Source organism: Notolepis coatsorum (genome assembly GCF_963971535.1).
Source record: "Notolepis coatsorum genome assembly, chromosome: 20".
NCBI classification, from domain to species: Eukaryota; Metazoa; Chordata; class Actinopteri; order Aulopiformes; family Paralepididae; genus Notolepis; species Notolepis coatsorum.
The window spans coordinates 12708561-12729882 of record NC_140184.1 but is presented as its reverse complement, the minus strand read 5'-3'; the positions used below and the strand labels follow the sequence as shown (position 1 = coordinate 12729882).

Here is a 21322-nt window from a genome sequence, read left to right as displayed (position 1 = left end):
GTTAATGTTGATGCACCAAATGACCAAGACAAATTCCTTGTATGTGGAAGAAGCTGACTTGCATAATGGCATAATGCACTTACATGATACATGGCTATAAAGGCAACAAACGCAGACACGGCCAACTTGAGTGGAAAACGAAAAGCTGAAAGAGAAAAGGTAAATTACAATAAACAAAAGAGATACAACAACAAAAAAACATATAAACTAGTATGGATATACAGTACATACCTTCTTCTGGTGTGTAAATATAACCCTTTATCGCCTCAATTATTCTTTCTTTCAGTGTTGGCTTGTCTGCACTTGAAGAGCTACAGTAAACAAAGGGAAGCAATATTTCACGTTAGCCACACAATCCAGCAAAGACAATCATCACATTAGATTTACTGTATTACGATTTATCATTTTACCATATTGTGAAATCTTCAAATCAATATCACCTCATTTTTGGACAGTATATTTATATAATGCTTACAACATGAATCAATATAAACTGTGAGACAGACAGTAAATTAACCTCTTATCTCAATTCACCTGGCAGTCGTTGACTTCTTCTTCAGAATAGACTTCACATAGTCTTTGTAGTAGACACTGTCAATGTCCTATGGGCAGAAGATACCAGATTCACCAGTAAATAGGCAGTCAAAGGTCAAAGGTTAAAGGTATCCATCCTGTGTGACACCTAGTATTTGTCCCGTGGTCCCACTGAGGAATCTGTTAGGTTTCATTGCTTTATCTTGAAAGGTTACACACAGGGAAACACACACACACACACACACACACACACACACACACACACACACACACACACACACACACACACACACACACACACACACACACACACACACACACACACACACACACACACACACACACACACACACGTGACATAACTATGGACACAGTATAACGATACTAATAATAATAATAATAATGCAGGACTCTTTAGAAGTCTTTATTCGGCATGCAACGACACACTTGCGATGGGCGGCACACACACACAGGAACACACACACACACACACACACACATGCATTGTGTTTTTTGGGTCGCCAATGCGATTGAGTCTCTGCGCTTGACCCATCCAGTCGTCCTTCCCGCCAAAGGCAGCTGGGAGGAGATAGGGGCGTCGGCGAGGTACCGCGCCCCGGGAACCAATCCAAGTGCTCCTGCCTGTCTTCGTCAGGGACGCGACAGCGTCAGCGATCTGTTGTGCATGTTTTTCTCTTATCGGGGGGGAAACCCTTGCGAGCACGGGAAGAACATGCAAACTCCAAACAGAAAGGCCTGGGAGATACCCCACCTGGATACCTGGCAACGCGGAAACCTGGTCCCCAAGCGGGAATCGAATCCTGGACCTTGTTGCTGTCAGGCAACAGTGTTAACCACTATACCACTGTACCGCCTAATAAGCTCACAAGGGTGAGCTGGTGTTTAGAAAGTGTCCTATTCATAGTTTTTGATGACATCATCATCCCATGACATCTAGGCAAATTACATTGCAATAAAATAAGAGGTGACCAGCATTAAAGGGATAGTTCTGAATTTTGGAACCATAGCCCTATTTCTTATTTATCCAATGATGATGTTGATCGGTAGACTCCTTTCTCAGCACTGTTCCTGAGAAAGGGCGGTACGGTGGTGTAGTGGTTAACACTGTGTTCTGGGTTCGATTCCCACTTGGTGACCAGGTTGCCTGGTTGCCAGGTACCCAAGTGGGGTATCTCCCAGGCCTTTCTGTGTGGAGTTTGCATGTTCTCCGTTTGCAAGGAAGCATACTAGGACCGCTACTATTCCTAATTTATGCAAATGACATGTCGTCAGCTTGTGACTGCAACTTGTTCCTGTTTGCGGACGACTCAGCCCTGCTGGTCTCTGACAAGAACAAGTTACAGGTTGAAAAAGCCCTCAGCTCAGAACTAGGCAAAATCTGCATATGGCTCGCCGACAACAAACTATCATTACACATGGGCAAAACAGAGTCCATTCTCTTCGGTTCAAATAACAAACTCAGCAAGACCGACGGCTTCTCGGTTACAGTGGGTGACAATATTGTCACAAGGAAAGATGAAATTACCTACCTGGGTTCCATCCTAGAGGCTAATCTTTCCTGTGACAAAATGGCATCCAATGTAATAAAAAAAGTCAACCAACGAACTTGTTTCTTGTACCGGATCTCCTCTCTGGTAAACAAGAATACCCTGAAGACTCTAGCAGGAGCACTCATTCAAGGATACTACGACTATGCTTGCACCTCATGGTACCAAAGCACCTCAAAGGCACTAAAAAACAAATTACAAACATCTCAAAACAAGCTAGTCAGAATACTGCTTGACCTGACTCCTAGAACCCACCTCACCCCTGCCCACTTTGACAACCTAGGATGGCTTAGAGTAGACGACAGAGTACAGCAACTTGCAATGGGCCTGGTCTAAAAGATACACTACGCGACCAAGGTACCCATGTACATGTCAAAATACTTCCCAAAGGTCAGTGAATACCACGATCACAACACCAGAGGGAGCTCCACAAATCATGTTAAACCCAGATTCGGCTCAAACAAGGGTCTAAACACGTTTCGCAATTATGCCACATCAATGTGGAACGCCCTACCCAAAGCTGTAAAGGAATGTGAATCACTACCCACTTTCAAAAACACTCTCAAAAAACACCTACGGGAGACTGTAATTCGAAACTGGCCCCTACAAATGTCCTAACCCAGTTGTACAGTAAATGACCAAGTATGGCTTTGTCAGTATTCCAATGTACAGTGTACAGTACCCCCCCCCCCCCACCTCCAATGTACAGCCCCCACCCACCCACCCAACCCCACCCCACCCACCCAACCTCCTCCAATGTACAGTTTCTACGTCAAATGTATATACACTCTTTTTCTGGACACTTTTGTATCACAAACAGTACTGTATTTGCACATCTGATATGTCATAAATGTATAGATGTAGCAGTACTGTCTATCTGTATGTCATGTATGTCATATATGTTATGATGAATTGAAAATGGGGGACCCTGATGTAAACAAGACGAAAGTCTTTCTCTGGTCTGCATCCCCTTAACAATTGTATGTATTGAGCTGTACTGTACTGTACCCATTCTGCAATCTGTTAATAAACTTTTCAATCAATCAATCAATCAATCCCCTCCAGAAAAAGGAATAAACCCCATGGGAAAACATGCAGAACAGATCGCTAAAGCTGTCGCGTCCCTGACAAAGATGGACAGGAGCACAGCACCCCATGTCTGCTCCCAGCTGCCCTTGGGGGGCAGGACGACGGGATGGGTCAAGCACAGAGAGGCATTTCATCGACAACCCAATGCATGGGTGTGTGTGACCCAATGCATGGGTGTGTGTGTTCCTGTGTGTCGCCCATTTTACATGTGTGTGTTGCTGCATGACAAATAGGGAGCAGGGAGTGATTGTATACTACAGAGCACATCAAAATGTAAGTGTCTGTCAACCTAATAGTGTGCTTGAGTAGACTTTGTGTGGGAGCAGGGGCGGACCTTCCTACAGGCGATATAGGCGGTCGCCTAGAGCGCCACCCAGAGGGGGGCGCCAAAAAAAAAAAAAAAAAAAAAAAAAAATTATTTTTTATTTAATTTTTTTTTCTCTGTGCAGTTTTGGCGCCCCCTCTATATCTGCAACCATTATTTTTACATAAAAAAAATTCTAACATAAGGGAAAATGAGCCAAAAATCTAAAACGGTCGGTCGGTCTGAGCCTCAGCTTTAGGTGTTCACAGTCAGAACATGCTAGAGCGCTGTGCATTGATGGGTATCGGTCAAGTGTTTATAGAATATATTATATATTATATTATATTGAGCGTTGAGGAAAGAAAGACTAACGTTAGAGAACTATGAAGAGGCAAAAGCCATAAATCTTTTTGGGGGGGGGGGGGGGGGGGGGGGGGGCGGCGCAGTGGTGAATCTCGCCTAGGGCGCCAAATGTGCTAGGTCCGCCCCTGTGTGGGAGATGGGATTACAGAGAGACAGGACAAGTAACAGCTTTTGTATGTTGAGTATCAGAAAACATTGTCACAAGAATAGGGGAAAATATGCCTAGCCTAGTGCGACTCAAGGTTCTTTGGTAGACTATTGCATTGGTTCATTCATTGAAGATGAACGCAATGCGACATCCTTTACTAGGCTCACCCACCAACAGTTCAGGTGCTGAACTGCTGATCCGAATGTATAGGTAAAAACATATTATGCGTTTTCATCAATAAATACATGGCCACGAGGCACCAGAACAGTGTTGTATATTGGATACTCTTCTTTATTGGCTATATATAGATTTAAGGCATTGTTTATATCTTACCTAATCTGTTGATTTTCAGATACCAAACACATGCATATTCCACTGTTCAGGTCAGCAATAAAGATTCCTGGATCGTAAAGTTCTCATCTCTTCTTACCGGACACCCTGCTGCGGACCAGATCCCAGCCAATCAGTTGAAAGTGTTTTTTTTACACACACACACACACACACAGAGAGAGAGAGAGAGAGAGAGAGAGAGAGAGAGAGAGAGAGAGAGAGAGAGAGAGAGAGAGAGAGAGAGAGAGAAACACACACACACCTCTGTCCTCATAATCTGTTCAGGGACGTTGTGTTAAACCCACTCTATTCTCTACAAGCTGCTTACTATAATCAGGTTTCTCTAGTATATTGTTGAAATGCTTTTAGCCCAGAGAAGAGTCAGAATTACTTCACACAAAGTTATGTTGTGCTGCTTCATAAGGAGGACGGGAGGGGGGGGGGGGGGGTCTAGAGTTTATAATCAGGTTGTTTTTCATGATGTACAAATCACAAGGATGTAGTCTGATAGGTCCTGTACTGTCTGATGACTCTGGTACCGGATATAGAGGCCTGTTGTCACTCTGGTACCAGATATAGAGGCCTGTTGTCACTCTGGTACCGGATATAGAGGTCTGTTGTCACTCTGGTACCAGATATAGAGGCCTGCTGTCACTCTGGTACCAGATATAGAGGCCTGCTGTCACTCTGGTACCAGATATAGAGGTATGTTGCCACTCTGGTACCAGATATAGAGGTATGCTGCCACTCTGGTACCAGATATAGAGGTATGTTGCCACTCTGGTACCAGATATAGAGGACTGTTGTCACTCTGGTACCAGATATAGAGGCCTGCTGTCACTCTGGTACCAGATATAGAGGTCTGTTGCCACTCTGGTACCAGATATAGAGGCCTGTTGTCACTCTGGTACCAGATATAGAGGCCTGTTGTCACTCTGGTACCAGATATAGAGGCCTGCTGTCACTCTGGTACCAGATATAGAGGCCTGCTGTCACTCTGGTACCAGATATAGAGGCCTGTTGTCACTCTGGTACCAGATATAGAGGCCTGTTGTCACTCTGGTACCAGATATAGAGACCTGCTGTCACTCTGGTACCAGATATAGAGGCCTGTTGCCACTCTGGTACCAGATATAGAGGCCTGTTGTCACTCTGGTACCAGATATAGAGGCCTGTTGCTACTCTGGTACCAGATATAGAGGCCTGCTGTCACTCTGATACCAGATATAGAGGCCTGTTGCTACTCTGGTACCAGATATAGAGGCCTGTTGCCACTCTGGTACCAGATATAGAGGCCTGTTGCCATGTCGTGTTGCGAGCCGAACTAGGGAAGTCGATAATGTTCGCTAACACTGGAGTAAAACAGACCTTTATTCAGATTTACAACAGGTTGGTTCCAAATTGAGCATTTTCCATCTACAGATCTAACTCTTTAACCCTTTCACTGCCACACTACAGTACAGACGGTTAACCCTTTGTAGTGAGGTAGTGAAAGGGTTAACCTTCTGTAGTGTGGTAGTGAAAGGTTAACCTTCTGTAGTGCGGTAGTGAAAGCATTAATCGCCTGTAGTGTGGCAGTGAAAGGGATAACCTGTAGTGTGGTAGTGAAAGGGTTAACCCTTTTTCTAGTGTGGCAGTGAAAAGGTTAACCCTTTATAGTGTGGTAGTGAAAGGGTTAACCTTATGTAGTGTGGGCGGTCAGGTGGCGTAGCGGAGATTGCGTTCGTCACCAACGCTGGAGACGCTGGGTTCGCGTGTTCGAATCCAGCTCCCGGCGTTGTCACCAGCTTGGCTGGCCGTTCACACTAATACAATTGGCAGTATTAGGGGGTGGGGAAAGCTGGCGGGTGGGTCCTGGGCGTTGTGGACAGCGACCCCTACAGTTCGGTCGGGGCGCCTGCTCAGCGAGGGTAGGATCTGGAGAGAGGTAGTGCGGCCTCCCACACGTTACACTCTCCCAGTGAGAATCTGCGCGGCCAGGCTGGCTGCCGGCTGGCTGCACATGCGTCGGAGGAAAGCATGTGACAGTCTCCGGCCTCTCGGACCAACAGTAGGGGAAAGTGCGCAACAACCAGAAAGGGGGTTGGGAATTGGCATAACGACTAACAGTGGGATGGGAGAAAAATCGGAAAAAGGAGGGGGAAAAAGATTAAAAAAAATTAAAATTAAAAAAAACGTAGGTAGTGAAAGGGTTAAGATTGTACGTGAATAATCCAGCTCACAGCTCCGGGGTTGTCACCAGCTTGGCTGGCCGTCTGCACTGATACAATTGGCTGTATCAGAGGGTGGGAGAAGCTGGCGGGGTGGGTCCGGGTCGTTGTAAACAGCGACTTCTACAGTTCGGTCGGGGCGCCTGCTAAGCGCGGATTGGACGTGAGGGGGATAGTGTGATCCTCCCACACACTACGCCCTCTCAATGAGAATCCGCGCTGCCAGGTGAAAAGAAGCGGTGATTGGCTGGACGTGTGTCGGAGGAAGCACGTGGTAGCCTCCACTCTCCCAGATGATCTGACTGTGGGGGGTAAGTGCGCAGCGATCAGGAAGGGACTGGGAATTGGCATACGACTAACATTGGGATGGGAGAAAATCGGAGGAAAATGGAGGGGGAAAAAGACCAATAAAAAAAAAAAAAAAAAAGATTGTACGTGAATATAGCCTACCCCACACTAATGTGCAAAGGAAGAAATGACGGATTGTACCTATAACCAAACATTATTCCTGACGTCTCTCACCTCCTCATCTATTGGTCCTTTGACGAAGAGCAGAGGGAACTGGACACAGAGGTATGCCAAGCAAGCCAGCTGTGGGAGACTTGCTAGCAGGGCGTAATACTTGTAGATCTGTGAAGGTCACATGTGGATTGGTCAATATGTGCGCAAGACTTTAACAAGATTAAAGGGCACCTCTGAAGTAAAGATGACCCTGTTACCTCATACCTGAATGCACTGTACTACTTTACCTACCAATGTGTGTCAAATTAAAACAAATACAAAATGTGCATTTTATTTTATTTTTATATCCAATTTCTATTCTTCTCTATGCCTGGAAAGTAGTGATCTTTTGTCACTTGCCTGTCGTCACTAACCCATTCTGGACTAGTGGGTGTAAATAAAAACAAACGTACTACCACTAAGTTTTGTAGTGAAAGGGTTAACCTTCTGTAGTGTGGTACTGAAAGGTTAACCTTCTGTAGTGTGGTAGTGAAAGGGTTAACCTTCTGTAGTGTGGTAGTGAAAGGTTAACCTTCTGTAGTGTGGTACTGAAAGTGTTAACCCTTTGTAGTGTATAGTGGTGAAAGGGTTCAAAAGGATTACTACAATGTCAAATGGTCATGTGACTGTCTGAACCTATGCTGACTACTGATTTTGAAGAAAACCAAGTCTAATTGATTTTCATATTTTTATTGAAGTTTACATGGTTCTCTTTGGAAGTGAGTGGTTTTCACCCAATGCGACTGCGATAAGAAAACAACATGCCTGTTTGATCAACTCACCTCAGGAGTTTTGGGGCAGTCAACCTTCTGCCAGAGCAGGCCTCCGAAGTGGCTGAAGGACAGGAAGGCACCAAACGCATAGCCTACTTGTTTCTGCAGCGTGCCACAGAACAGTATCGGGTAATACAGGATAGGATAGTAGAAAATGGCGATTATCTTCATGTACTCTGAATGAAAAAACAGAAATGCAGGATGTATTATCACCTGGAACAACAACATGGAATGAATAGACGTTCCGGCCACGCAGGCCGTTCTCACAGATTGTCACAATCACTAGCGATGGCCACCGTGGTCGAAATGTTGATTCAATAAATGTGGACTCCATTCTTTCCATTTATTTACTTATATTTTTGCGAATTCAAACTTAATAGGCTTACAGTTTATCTGAAAATGTGTCCTTACACACCACATAAACCCACAAAGTCACCAAATGAGACTAAAATGCCATGGTGTCTAAAATGTGCTCTATTGTGTCTCAGTATGGGGTCTGAAATGTGCTCTATTGTGTCTCAGTATGGTGTCTAAAATTAGCTCTATTGTGTCTCAGTATGGTGTATAAAATGAGCTCTATTGTGTCTCAGTATGGTGTCTAAAATGTGCTCTATTGTGTCTCAGTATGGTGTCTAAAATGTGCTCTATTGTGTCTCAGTATGGTGTCTAAAATGAGCTCTATTGTGTCTCAGTATGGTGTCTAAAATGTGCTCTATTGTGTCTCAGTATGGTGTCCAAAATGTGCTCTATTGTGTCTCAGTATGGTGTCTAAAATGTGCTCTATTGTGTCTCAGTATGGTGTCCAAAATGTGCTCTATTGTGTCTCAGTATGGTGTCTAAAATGAGCTCTATTGTGTCTCAGTATGGTGTCTAAAATGTGCTCTATTGTGTCTCAGTATGGTGTCTAAAATGTGCTCTATTGTGTCTCAGTATGGTGTCTGAATGAGCTCTATTGTGTCTCAGTATGGTGTCTAAAATGTGCTCTATTGTGTCTCAGTATGGTGTCTGAAATTAGCTCTATTGTGTCTCAGTATGGTGTCTGAAATTAGCTCTATTGTGTCTCAGTATGGTGTCTGAAAAATGAAGAGGAGGAATTGATCTTCAGATACTGTATTATATAACAGTATATATGTATTATATAATATAAATGTATAAATTAAAAAATAAATGATAGAACATTTAAAATGTTTCAGTTTCCAAATTCCAAAAAGATTGTTTCAGAAAGCAAGTGACGAGGTTAGAATGGCATTTTAAACTGTGAATCACATGGGTTTATGTTGTGACACATTTTAAACTGGGGTTTATGTTGTGTTGTGTGACACATTTTAAACTGGGGTTTATGTTGTGTTGTGTGACACATGTTCAGATACACTGGAAGCCTATGGCACAGGTGAATCAGTAAAAACAACTACCACATTTTACAGTAATGATAAATAATAATAATTATATGATGTTATGACTTAATTCTTGTATCGAGGCAAGAATGAATTGGTATTGCCCTTTAACAAACCAAAACATACAGGTTTTCACGCACCTTTGATTTCTGCTGGAGTGTCTTTGCAGAAAGGGAGGGGGTCTGGAGCTAGCACCAGCACGGCCAGCTTGCTGAAGACCAGCCCGAACACAGACATGGCCACGCCTTTATCCTGGCTCTGGTCCAGGAAGTTCACTGGACTGCAAGAAACACACACATTCATATGAGAGATCCACATTCACAGATATGAAAAGACATTGACATAGATGTCATTCATATGAGACATTCACATATTTCATTCATATGAGACATTCACATATTTCATTCATATGAGACATTCACATAGATTTCATTCACATAGATATCATTCAGATGAGACATTCACATATCATTCATATGAGACATTCACATAGATATCATTCAGATGAGACATTCACATATCATTCATATGAGACATTCACATAGATTTCATTCATATGAGACATTCACATATCATTCACATGAGACATTCACATAGATTTCATTCACATGAGACATTCACATAGATATCATTCACATGAGACATTCACATAGATTTCATTCACATGAGACATTCACATAGATTTCATTCATATGAGACATTCACATAGATTTCATTAATAATTATGAGACATTCACATAGATATCATTCATATGAGACATTACTATAGATATCATTCATATGAGACATTCACATATCATTCATATGAGACATTACCATAGATTTCATTCACATGAGACATTACCATAGATATCATTAATATGAGACACTCACATAGATATGATTCACATGAGACATTACCATAGATATCATTAATATGAGACACTCACACAGATTGACACAGATTTAATTAATGTGTCTTAACTGTACAGTATGTAAGATTTGCCGGTTTGGTCATTTCAGTTTAAAGAATAAGATAAGATAAGCTATTTCTTTATTGATCCCCTTGGGGAGAATCGGGAGTAAGAATAAGAATAAACTGAGCAACATAGTTAAGATCTGCTGTAGATTAACGTTCTCGTCTGTCTGTACCACATCCTAATGGACAGCAGGGTGTGGAATTTCGAGGTGTAAAAAACAATGCTATTGGCAATAGATTCAAGAATTGTATCCCAGCTGTGATTAATTAACTTCATCAACAAATGTAACTTCAAATGGGTTCCATATGCCAGTGAGTTAGGGACATCTGGTGAGGGTGTTAGGTTGGTCTTCTTGACTGTTAATATGATGGTGATGTTTTTTAAGGAGGTGATGCTACACTGATGTACCTTTTTTTAATGTATTTAAATATTTTTATATATATATATATATTAGTGCTGTCAGGCGATAATTTTTTTTTATCTAATTAATCACAGGATTTGTAATTAATTAATCTAATTAATCGCATTTTAATCGCATAACTATTTTATGCCTGATATTCTATATTCTATAATCATATTTCAAATTGCATGTGTCCGGATGGCAGAATTCAGTACTGTATCTACAAAACCTTCTGTTTAATCATCTTCCATCTATTAATTTGCTTAGATTTTTCAGGTCTGGTCAATTTGAGCATGGTGTTATTCACAGTCAAACATAAAACATTTTTTATTGATATTCTCATTTGGTTCATTACAATTTACTCAAAATAAAAATGTCATTCAATCAATCACCACACAGATTGATTGATTGATTGATTGAATGAACATTTTATTAAGATTGCAGAATGGGTACAATACAGTACGGCTCAATACACACAATTGTTAAGGGGATGCAGATCAGAGAAAGACTTTCGTCTTGTTTACATCAGGGTCCCCCATTTTCAATTCATAATGAATTGTAAGTAAGGGTGCAACTTGCACCGTGCAATCCATTCTTTGTGGATCTAGCCTACAGTGTTTGTGTTATGGTTTGTAACCGACCCCAATCGCACAACACAAGACAGGTATGATGGTTTGCCAAGAAACAGATATTTATTGAACAACAGGGAAATACAGGGAAAAGGGCACTGTCCCTTTAAGGGAGAATCACAAATACAGGAATAAAGGAAAGGTGCCTTTAAGAGGCGGGCAGGAAAAGGGAACACTAAGGGAAAGTAAGGGAACGCCTAAGGGAAGGTTAAGGGAACGCCTTGGGACAGAGGAACTAGAGACTAGGTAAACCAGGGACAAGGAGAACTAGGGAGAGAGGACTAGGGACTAGGAGAGCTAGGGAACAGGAGAAACGGGGACTAGGGGAACTAGGGACAAGGAACTAGGTGGAACTAGAAGGGGAGAACTTGGGACCAGGAACTAGGTGGAACTAGAATGGGGAGAACTAGGGAACAGAGGGGACTGAGGCCCGCGGAGGCGGGCTGGGGAACAGGGAGGAACTGGGAGGACTGGTGGAAATCATCTGGGCCGCTCTGCAGGACAGAGGAGATAGTTAATGCACAAAAGGGAAAAAACAGAGCAGGTGCAGAACAGTCCAAATAACAAAGTGAACAAAGTAATAATATCTTCGTGTGACAAACACACAGGGGGAGATGTAAAGTCCAAAAATACTATTCTAAGTGAGAACCAAAAACAGAGGCAATACGCTGGGAGAGTGACATCACAATCTAAACTCACCCAGGCGTATGCGTAATGGTACAGGAAACGCAGCGGGAAGGGGGCAAGGGGCATTACGCTGAGTGAGTGACATCACAATCAAAACTCACCCAGGCGTATGCGTAAAGGTACAGGGACAGCAGCGGGAACGGGGGCAAGGGCACTACGCTGAGTGAGTGACATCACAATCAAAACTCACCCAGGCGTATGCGTAAAGGTAAAGGGACAGCAGCGGGAACGGGGGCAAGGGCACTACGCTGAGTGAGTGACATCACAATCAAAACTCACCCAGGCGTATGCGTAAAGGTAAAGGGACAGCAGCGGGAACGGGGGCAAGGGCACTACGCTGGGTGAGTGACATCACAATCAAAACTCACCCAGGCGTATGCGTAATGGTAAGGGACAGCAGCGGGAACGGGGGCATCGCCACCGGGTGGCTGGCTGTCCGAGCCGAGGAACAGAGTGCGCGCCACACCTTGGTGTGCGCGTCGGAACAGTGGCTGGAACAGTGGCGGTGGCGAGGATGTCGTCCACCGGGTAGCCGCTGTCGGAGCCGAGGAACAGAGTGCGCGCCACACCTTGGTGTGCGCGTCGGAACAGAGAGCTGGAACAGTGGCGGTGGCGAGGATGTCGTCCACCGGGTAGCCGCTGTCGGAGCCGAGGAACAGAGTGCGCGCCACACCTTGGTGTGCGCGTCGGAACAGAGAGCTGGAACAGTGGCGGTGGCGAGGATGTCGTCCACCGGGTAGCCGCTGTCGGAGCCGAGGAACAGAGTGCGCGCCACACCTTGGTGTGCGCGTCGGAACAGAGAGCTGGAACAGTGGCGGTGGCGAGGATGTCGTCCACCGGGTAGCCGCTGTCGGAGCCGAGGAACAGAGTGCGCGCCACACCTTGGTGTGCGCGTCGGAACAGTGGCGGTGGCGAGGGCGTCGTCCACCGGGTAGCCGCTGTCGGAGCCGAGGAACAGAGTGGCGCGCCACACCTTGGTGTGCGCGTCGGAACAGAGAGACGCCTCGGGGTGCGTCTGCGAGGAGGAGTGTGCCAAGCACGAAGGTCTGGAAGATGCGCGTCGGCGCGCTGAGGTCTGGAGAGCGTGCCAAGCTCGAAGGTCTGGAAGATGCGCGTCTGTGCGCTGGTACGGAGGAGCGTGCCAAGCTCGAAGGTCTGGAAGATGCGCGTCTGTGCGCCGGTACGGAGGAGCGTGCCAAGCTCGAAGGTCTGGATGATGCGCGTCTGTGCGCTGGTACGGAGGAGCGTGCCAAGCTCGAAGGTCTGGAAGATGCGCGTTGCGCGCTGGTCTGGAGAGCGTGCCAAGCTCGAGGGTCCTTGGAAGATGCGCGTTGCGCGCTGAGGACTGGAGAGCGTCTGCGCTGGTCTGGATGTGCGTCAGGACGAACAGCTGCGCGGGGGTCTGCAGTGGAACGCTGGGGTGCCTCCCGTGGAAGTACAGGGAGCGCAGACCAGTCTCCCCCACAGGCAACGGCGACAGCTGGCGAAGGCTGGAGCAAACATCTCGACGCCGGAGAATGGAACAGCATAGGCAGACAGAGGATCTCCCGAAAGAGTCTAGATGTTTAGAGAATATGACTCGGCAAGTATACAACACGACCCCACGCCAAAACGAGGGGAAGCGCCCTGGTATTTAAAGCCCACAGGGGGACTAATTAGCCTGCCACCACAGGTGCGAGAGATAATAGAATATCAAACAGGTGTGGCCACTAAGGGTAAGGAACGAGAGGGTGGGGGCTAGAGAGAGTGAGTAGGGAATTCCTAACAGTAGGCTTAAAGAAGACAGAGAAAAGGTAGTGAGCAGCGGGCAAAACCTCACAGTACCCCCCCCTCAACGGGAGCCACCCGGCGACCCAAAACAAATACAGACAGAGTGGCAGGGGGCAAAACAAGAGGTACTGGCCAAGCCAGCAGGGGAAGCCAACCACAAGAGTGGGGCTAGCAAAAGAAACAGGGTCGCCGAGGGGTAACTAGGGTAGCAGAGGGGCAACTGGGGGAACTGGTCTAGAGGAACTGGGTCTAGAGAACTAGTCTAGCGAACTGGGCAAGAGAACTGGTCTAGAGAACTGGTTTAGAGAACTGGTCTAGAGAACTGGTCTAGAGAACGGGTCTAGAGGAACTGGTCTAGAGGAACTGGTCTAGAGGAACTGAGGGGCGAGCAGGGTAGCTAAGGGGTAACCATGGAAGCACCGGGAAGGGGCTAGCAGAGGGAAGGTTAGCTGCCAGGGCACTGATAGCTACAGGGCCTATGCTAGCTGTACTGCTACATCAACATAGAGGCTGCGCAAGCTGCCGGAGCCAGGCTAGCAGAGGGAAAGGGTAGCTGCCAGGGCACTGATAGCTACAGGGCCTATGCTAGCTGTACTGCTACATCAACATAGAGGCTGCGCTAGCTGCCGGAGCTAGGCTGGCAGACAGGGCTGGACCAGCATGAGAGCACAAGCTAGCTGGAAGGACAGTCCTAGCTGTGTGAGATAAACTGACCTTGCTAGCTGAAAGGGCAGTCCTAGCAGTGGGAAAAACTACACAAAAAAGTGGAGGCCATGCAGAGGGAAACTGGGTTAGCTGCCAGGGCATGGCTAGCTACAGGGCCCATGCCAGCAGCAAGGGCTGCATAAACATAGAGGCTGTGCTAGCAGCCGGGGCTAAGCTAGCAGACAGGGGCTCTGCTGAGGGACTGGGTTAGCTGCCAGGGCATGGCTAGCTACAGGGGGGTAACAGACTAACAAGGGAGCTAAACAGGACTAACAAGGAAGCTAAACTGGGCTAACAGGGAAGCTAACAGGGGAGCTAGAGGGAACAAGAAAAAAAAAGGCAAACTCAACATACACCGTCTGTGCTGGCTGGGGTCGTCGATTTGGTGGGGTCGTACTGTTATGGTTTGTAACCGACCCCAATCGCACAACACAAGACAGGTATGATGGTTTGCCAAGAAACAGATATTTATTGAACAACAGGGAAATACAGGGAAAAGGGCACTGTCCCTTTAAGGGAGAATCACAAATACAGGAATATAATATGAGGGGAAGGAAAGGTGCCTTTAAGAGGCGGGCAGGAAAAGGGAACACTAAGGGAAAGTAAGGGAACGCCTAAGGGAAGGTTAAGGGAACGCCTTGGGACAGAGGAACTAGAGACTAGGTAAACCAGGGACAAGGAGAACTAGGGAGAGAGGACTAGGGACTAGGAGAGCTAGGGAACAGGAGAAACGGGGACTAGGGGAACTAGGGACAAGGAACTAGGTGGAACTAGAAGGGGAGAACTTGGGACCAGGAACTAGGTGGAACTAGAATGGGGAGAACTAGGGAACAGAGGGGACTGAGGCCCGCGGAGGCGGGCTGGGGAACAGGGAGGAACTGGGAGGACTGGTGGAAATCATCTGGGCCGCTCTGCAGGACAGAGGAGATAGTTAATGCACAAAAGGGAAAAAACAGAGCAGGTGCAGAACAGTCCAAATAACAAAGTGAACAAAGTAATAATATCTTCGTGTGACAAACACACAGGGGGAGATGTAAAGTCCAAAAATACTATTCTAAGTGAGAACCAAAAACAGAGGCAATACGCTGGGAGAGTGACATCACAATCTAAACTCACCCAGGCGTATGCGTAATGGTACAGGAAACGCAGCGGGAAGGGGGCAAGGGGCATTACGCTGAGTGAGTGACATCACAATCAAAACTCACCCAGGCGTATGCGTAAAGGTACAGGGACAGCAGCGGGAACGGGGGCAAGGGCACTACGCTGAGTGAGTGACATCACAATCAAAACTCACCCAGGCGTATGCGTAAAGGTAAAGGGACAGCAGCGGGAACGGGGGCAAGGGCACTACGCTGAGTGAGTGACATCACAATCAAAACTCACCCAGGCGTATGCGTAAAGGTAAAGGGACAGCAGCGGGAACGGGGGCAAGGGCACTACGCTGGGTGAGTGACATCACAATCAAAACTCACCCAGGCGTATGCGTAATGGTAAGGGACAGCAGCGGGAACGGGGGCATCGCCACCGGGTGGCTGGCTGTCCGAGCCGAGGAACAGAGTGCGCGCCACACCTTGGTGTGCGCGTCGGAACAGTGGCTGGAACAGTGGCGGTGGCGAGGATGTCGTCCACCGGGTAGCCGCTGTCGGAGCCGAGGAACAGAGTGCGCGCCACACCTTGGTGTGCGCGTCGGAACAGAGAGCTGGAACAGTGGCGGTGGCGAGGATGTCGTCCACCGGGTAGCCGCTGTCGGAGCCGAGGAACAGAGTGCGCGCCACACCTTGGTGTGCGCGTCGGAACAGAGAGCTGGAACAGTGGCGGTGGCGAGGATGTCGTCCACCGGGTAGCCGCTGTCGGAGCCGAGGAACAGAGTGCGCGCCACACCTTGGTGTGCGCGTCGGAACAGAGAGCTGGAACAGTGGCGGTGGCGAGGATGTCGTCCACCGGGTAGCCGCTGTCGGAGCCGAGGAACAGAGTGCGCGCCACACCTTGGTGTGCGCGTCGGAACAGTGGCGGTGGCGAGGGCGTCGTCCACCGGGTAGCCGCTGTCGGAGCCGAGGAACAGAGTGGCGCGCCACACCTTGGTGTGCGCGTCGGAACAGAGAGACGCCTCGGGGTGCGTCTGCGAGGAGGAGTGTGCCAAGCACGAAGGTCTGGAAGATGCGCGTCGGCGCGCTGAGGTCTGGAGAGCGTGCCAAGCTCGAAGGTCTGGAAGATGCGCGTCTGTGCGCTGGTACGGAGGAGCGTGCCAAGCTCGAAGGTCTGGAAGATGCGCGTCTGTGCGCCGGTACGGAGGAGCGTGCCAAGCTCGAAGGTCTGGATGATGCGCGTCTGTGCGCTGGTACGGAGGAGCGTGCCAAGCTCGAAGGTCTGGAAGATGCGCGTTGCGCGCTGGTCTGGAGAGCGTGCCAAGCTCGAGGGTCCTTGGAAGATGCGCGTTGCGCGCTGAGGACTGGAGAGCGTCTGCGCTGGTCTGGATGTGCGTCAGGACGAACAGCTGCGCGGGGGTCTGCAGTGGAACGCTGGGGTGCCTCCCGTGGAAGTACAGGGAGCGCAGACCAGTCTCCCCCACAGGCAACGGCGACAGCTGGCGAAGGCTGGAGCAAACATCTCGACGCCGGAGAATGGAACAGCATAGGCAGACAGAGGATCTCCCGAAAGAGTCTAGATGTTTAGAGAATATGACTCGGCAAGTATACAACACGACCCCACGCCAAAACGAGGGGAAGCGCCCTGGTATTTAAAGCCCACAGGGGGACTAATTAGCCTGCCACCACAGGTGCGAGAGATAATAGAATATCAAACAGGTGTGGCCACTAAGGGTAAGGAACGAGAGGGTGGGGGCTAGAGAGAGTGAGTAGGGAATTCCTAACAGTAGGCTTAAAGAAGACAGAGAAAAGGTAGTGAGCAGCGGGCAAAACCTCACAGTTTGACACTGGGAATACATTCCCTGAGATCCATAGATGTCCCTAGAATCAGATACCAAGAACATGCAAATGGGCCATATTAAGAAAAAATCTGTAAATGTGTATTCTACGTCCTTATGGAATTGAGATAAAAAAAAATATATATATAATTTTTTATTTTTTGTATTTTTATTTTTTGTAATTAATTTTGAGTTAATTTTCATAACGGGATAATTTGCTGTGTAATTAATTAATATAATTAACGTGATAAACTGACAGCCCTAATATATATATATATATATATATTTTGTAGGCTGCTGCTGTGATATTGTGACTTTTTTGCGTTTTATCTGCTGGCTGTGAGACAAATTGCAATATATACTCTACAATCTGAAGCCCAAATACAGTATGAATATTACTCTGACTATTCATCTCTATTTAATGAATAATGAGTGAACAGCATTTACCTAAAGATACCAGAGGATCCTCTGGAGAAGCCTTGGCATGGTCTGTGTTTCCTGTTGAGGGCTGCCAGGATTAACATCACAACCAACTATAGAGGGAGAAGACATTGATTAGAACTTCAGTTAAACAAGCTACACTTCAGACACACACTGGGCCTCGTGTATCAAGAAGGAAAATGCCTTTTAAATATACAAAAACAAGTTTATCTAACTCATTACCACCTACAATTTTATTATAACGAGTCCTTGGAAACAAATGACATGCATAATTTGTGTTTTAATAAGTAAAGTCTGGCAAATTAATTATATAATATTCAACTTTCAACCTTTTACACATACAGACATTGGTAAATGAGGCCCATTACCTCTATGTTTAGCATTTCAAAATGTCAATATTGAGTTGTCCAGTCAAACGAAGGAAAACAAATGCTTTGTTCTACCTGCGTTGTGTTCATTAAGCCCCAGAAGTTGAGCTGTGGTATACATACAGTAGCACAGTGACGTTCCCTGCACAGCCTCACTAAAGGACATTCTAAAAGCAACCTAATTTGCGAGGACAGCAGTGTCTTGTTATTTCTGAAGGGTCTTGCACAGCAGGAATCATTGACCCAGCCATCACAGTCCATTCCACTTCATCTGTTTGACGGAGGAAATTGCCCAATGCATCTTCCCTGCATCTCTGGATTTTTCTTTTTTTTTCTTTTTTTTTTCAAATTGGGAAAAGGGCAGAATGATGCTGAATATCATTAAATGTAATTGTTTGTCTGAGGCTGTGACTATATCAGATTCACAGAGAAAACTCTCAATGAATAGAAAGATAAAAACTGAAACCTATATGCCATGAAATTCGTCCCGGGGGGGGGGGGGGGAGGGGGAAAACTTATTTGCGAGGCATTACTAATATTTGCATTTATTTGCAACACTACTTCCAGATGTAACAAAAAGATATCACGTGATACAACTCTGATTGGCCATAACATGCATAATAGTTTAACTTGTATCATCACAGCAGTAACAAATAAGCAGTAATAAAAACATAAAACCTCATTATAAGTCCTATTTAATTCCAATTTAACTACAGTGTTTTCATAGTAGACGTATCCACATCGAAGCTCTGGATCTCCCAAGAATGAGAGAGGCAAGATCAGGTCTCTTGAATATTTAAAATGCCCTCTTATACTTACAGATACTGAGAATATGCATATGTGAAAGAGTGTCTCGTCTGCTGTGGGGTCACATGGTGGAATAATTCTAAAAACATTTAGAAAAGAGTGTCAAAAGAGCAACCACATTGAAACTAGCATTATGCAAAGCCAATTCTAAACACTGTTGTGCTGTTCAGTTTAAAAATAGAATCTCAGTCACAAACAATACTAAATAATTGGAAAGGTGGATACAAGAATTGGATACATTTGTAGATACAGTACATGACTATATAACGTTGAATATGATTATAATAATGAATGTGACTTTCAAACAGTGAGTTGCAGTTGTATTAGCTACATATATTAGGAGTAGGTTATTACCTAACTCCTCAAAGTTTCAAGAAAGTTAGTAGTACGTTGATGAAATAACCCTGCAGCACAAAGCTCTCTATAGGACAAATTGTTTACTGGATTACTCAAAACTGTGCAACAATAATATCCTTTCACCACTTTTATAACACAGTCCTATAACCTAATCTGATTCTAGTACTGTGGTTCCGCCGTCATTCAAATTGTACAGCAAACAATGCATTTATAGTCTTAATGTTCTGGTATGTTGTTGTAGCTATACCTTGCACTCAGGTTTGACAAGAAACAATCACAGGTTCATGAAAAAACTACCAAAATCCCAAACTCTGTCATTTATACTGTGGATACTGTGATACTGTGAATAATGTATATTTCTGTGATACTGTATATTTCAGTAGATAGTAAATTATAACACTACCTTATGCATACTGCACCTTATGACACTGTGAATACTGTGAATATATTTGTCAGTTAGTTAGATAGTAAATTATATTGACCTATTTGTTTACACTGCTTGTGTTGTTTTTACTACCTGTACCCCCCCCCCCCCCCCTCCCCTTTCTCCATGCTGCTATGATGCCTGAATTTCCCCAAGGGGATCAATAAAGGAATATCTTATCTTATCTTATCTTACATTTCAGTGTATTTTAAATAATTAATGAATGAATGAATCATATAAAAACATACTCTTATTTACAATTAGGCCAGAGAAAACCATTTAAGATGAATGTGGAGCATCTCTCTCTCTTTAATCTAGACATGTATGCCTCACACTTCTCTGTCAAGAATGTTGATGCTGATCACTGATGCTAATTACGGATCAAGTAAAGAAATTAATAAATAATAAAAGAATATAAAGAAAATTATAATAATAATAATAATAATAATAATAATAATAATAATAATAATAATAATAATAATAATAATAATAATAATAATAATAATAATAATAATAATAATAATAATAATAATAATAATAATAATAATAATAATAATAATAATAATAATAATAATAATAATAATAATAATAATAATAATAATAATAATAATAATAATAATAATAATAATAATAATAATAATACATTTATAATAATAATACTCACTCTTTAGGTGGTAGAGTTGGCTCTTGGTTGTTTTGATACCAGTCTGAGTAGTCATAATAGTTATACTGGAGGGGTTCTATCTCCTCGTGGGTGTCATTCATCGTGGCTCTTCAGTCCAGGTGAACAACTCAACCAAGAACAATTCACCTGGTCTCCGGTTCCTCCTTCCAACAATTCTCAGCCTATTCTATGTGTGTAGAAAATATAGAATTTACACTGGAGTGCATCCGGTCATGTAACCTGACTCACTGCCCTGTTGAGGGTGTAATGGGGCCGGGCCGACGGGTTTAGCACCAACACATTCCACCCAATCTAAGAAGCTCACACCAGCGATTACACACCAGCGATTAGCTCTATTTTCAATCTTTCAAAATGTTCTTATGTACCCCAGTTGCTATTGCATGTACTTATTTGTGTTTCATTACACATATATGTACATACTTACCAACTGTGTTATCTGTTTTATAGCAACACTATCACCGACATCTAAGAAGGGAGATCCCCCCTTGAACGGCCCTTCTAAGGTTTCTCCCCTCCACATTGCCTGTGGTGCTTTTTTCCTATTGCTATAGGTTTTTAGTGAGTTTTTCCTTACCTTCGCGTGGGGTACGTCTGGGAGTGTTGCGGTAATTTATTTATTTAACGTTTTATTTTGGATTTCATGGTGTTTTTGTTTTGTTCTTGATTTATTGTGATGTTTCTTCTTGACTTGTTTAAAGAAGACGTGTCCGGCCCATGGGGACATTAACGTGTGTTGTCGGGCCTTACAAATAAATTTGATTTGATTTGATTTGATTTGATTTACAGCCTCCTCCGCACAGGAAAGAGGAGGCCGAGAGGAGGAGAAATTGCATGAAATCAGAGAGGGAGAGAGAGGGTGAAGCAATGTCACTCCTTTTGAAATGACCAAACCAAGCATGACCTCCTGGTCGACTGTGTACTTTAGAGTGATGGTGGAGTGAGATACGACTGTG

The 21322-nt window shown here is 45.1% G+C and overlaps 1 protein-coding gene across 1 annotated transcript in view; it reads right to left on the bottom strand.

The window, feature by feature from the left end:
• The window catches only part of LOC311247304 (receptor for retinol uptake stra6-like), a gene marked incomplete at both ends in the record, with an annotated part of 59701 nt that extends 39252 nt beyond the window's left edge, over positions 1-20449 (bottom strand). Inside the window, 9 exons of the mRNA XM_084337663.1 lie at positions 84-145; positions 232-311; positions 535-602; positions 7069-7176; positions 7830-7996; positions 9355-9494; positions 17735-17820; positions 18916-18982; positions 20349-20449. Coding sequence (XP_084193789.1) covers positions 84-145; positions 232-311; positions 535-602; positions 7069-7176; positions 7830-7996; positions 9355-9494; positions 17735-17820; positions 18916-18982; positions 20349-20449 — 879 coding nt within the window. The remainder of the gene's footprint in view (positions 1-83; positions 146-231; positions 312-534; positions 603-7068; positions 7177-7829; positions 7997-9354; positions 9495-17734; positions 17821-18915; positions 18983-20348) is intronic.
• Positions 20450-21322: the final 873 nt, after the last annotated feature.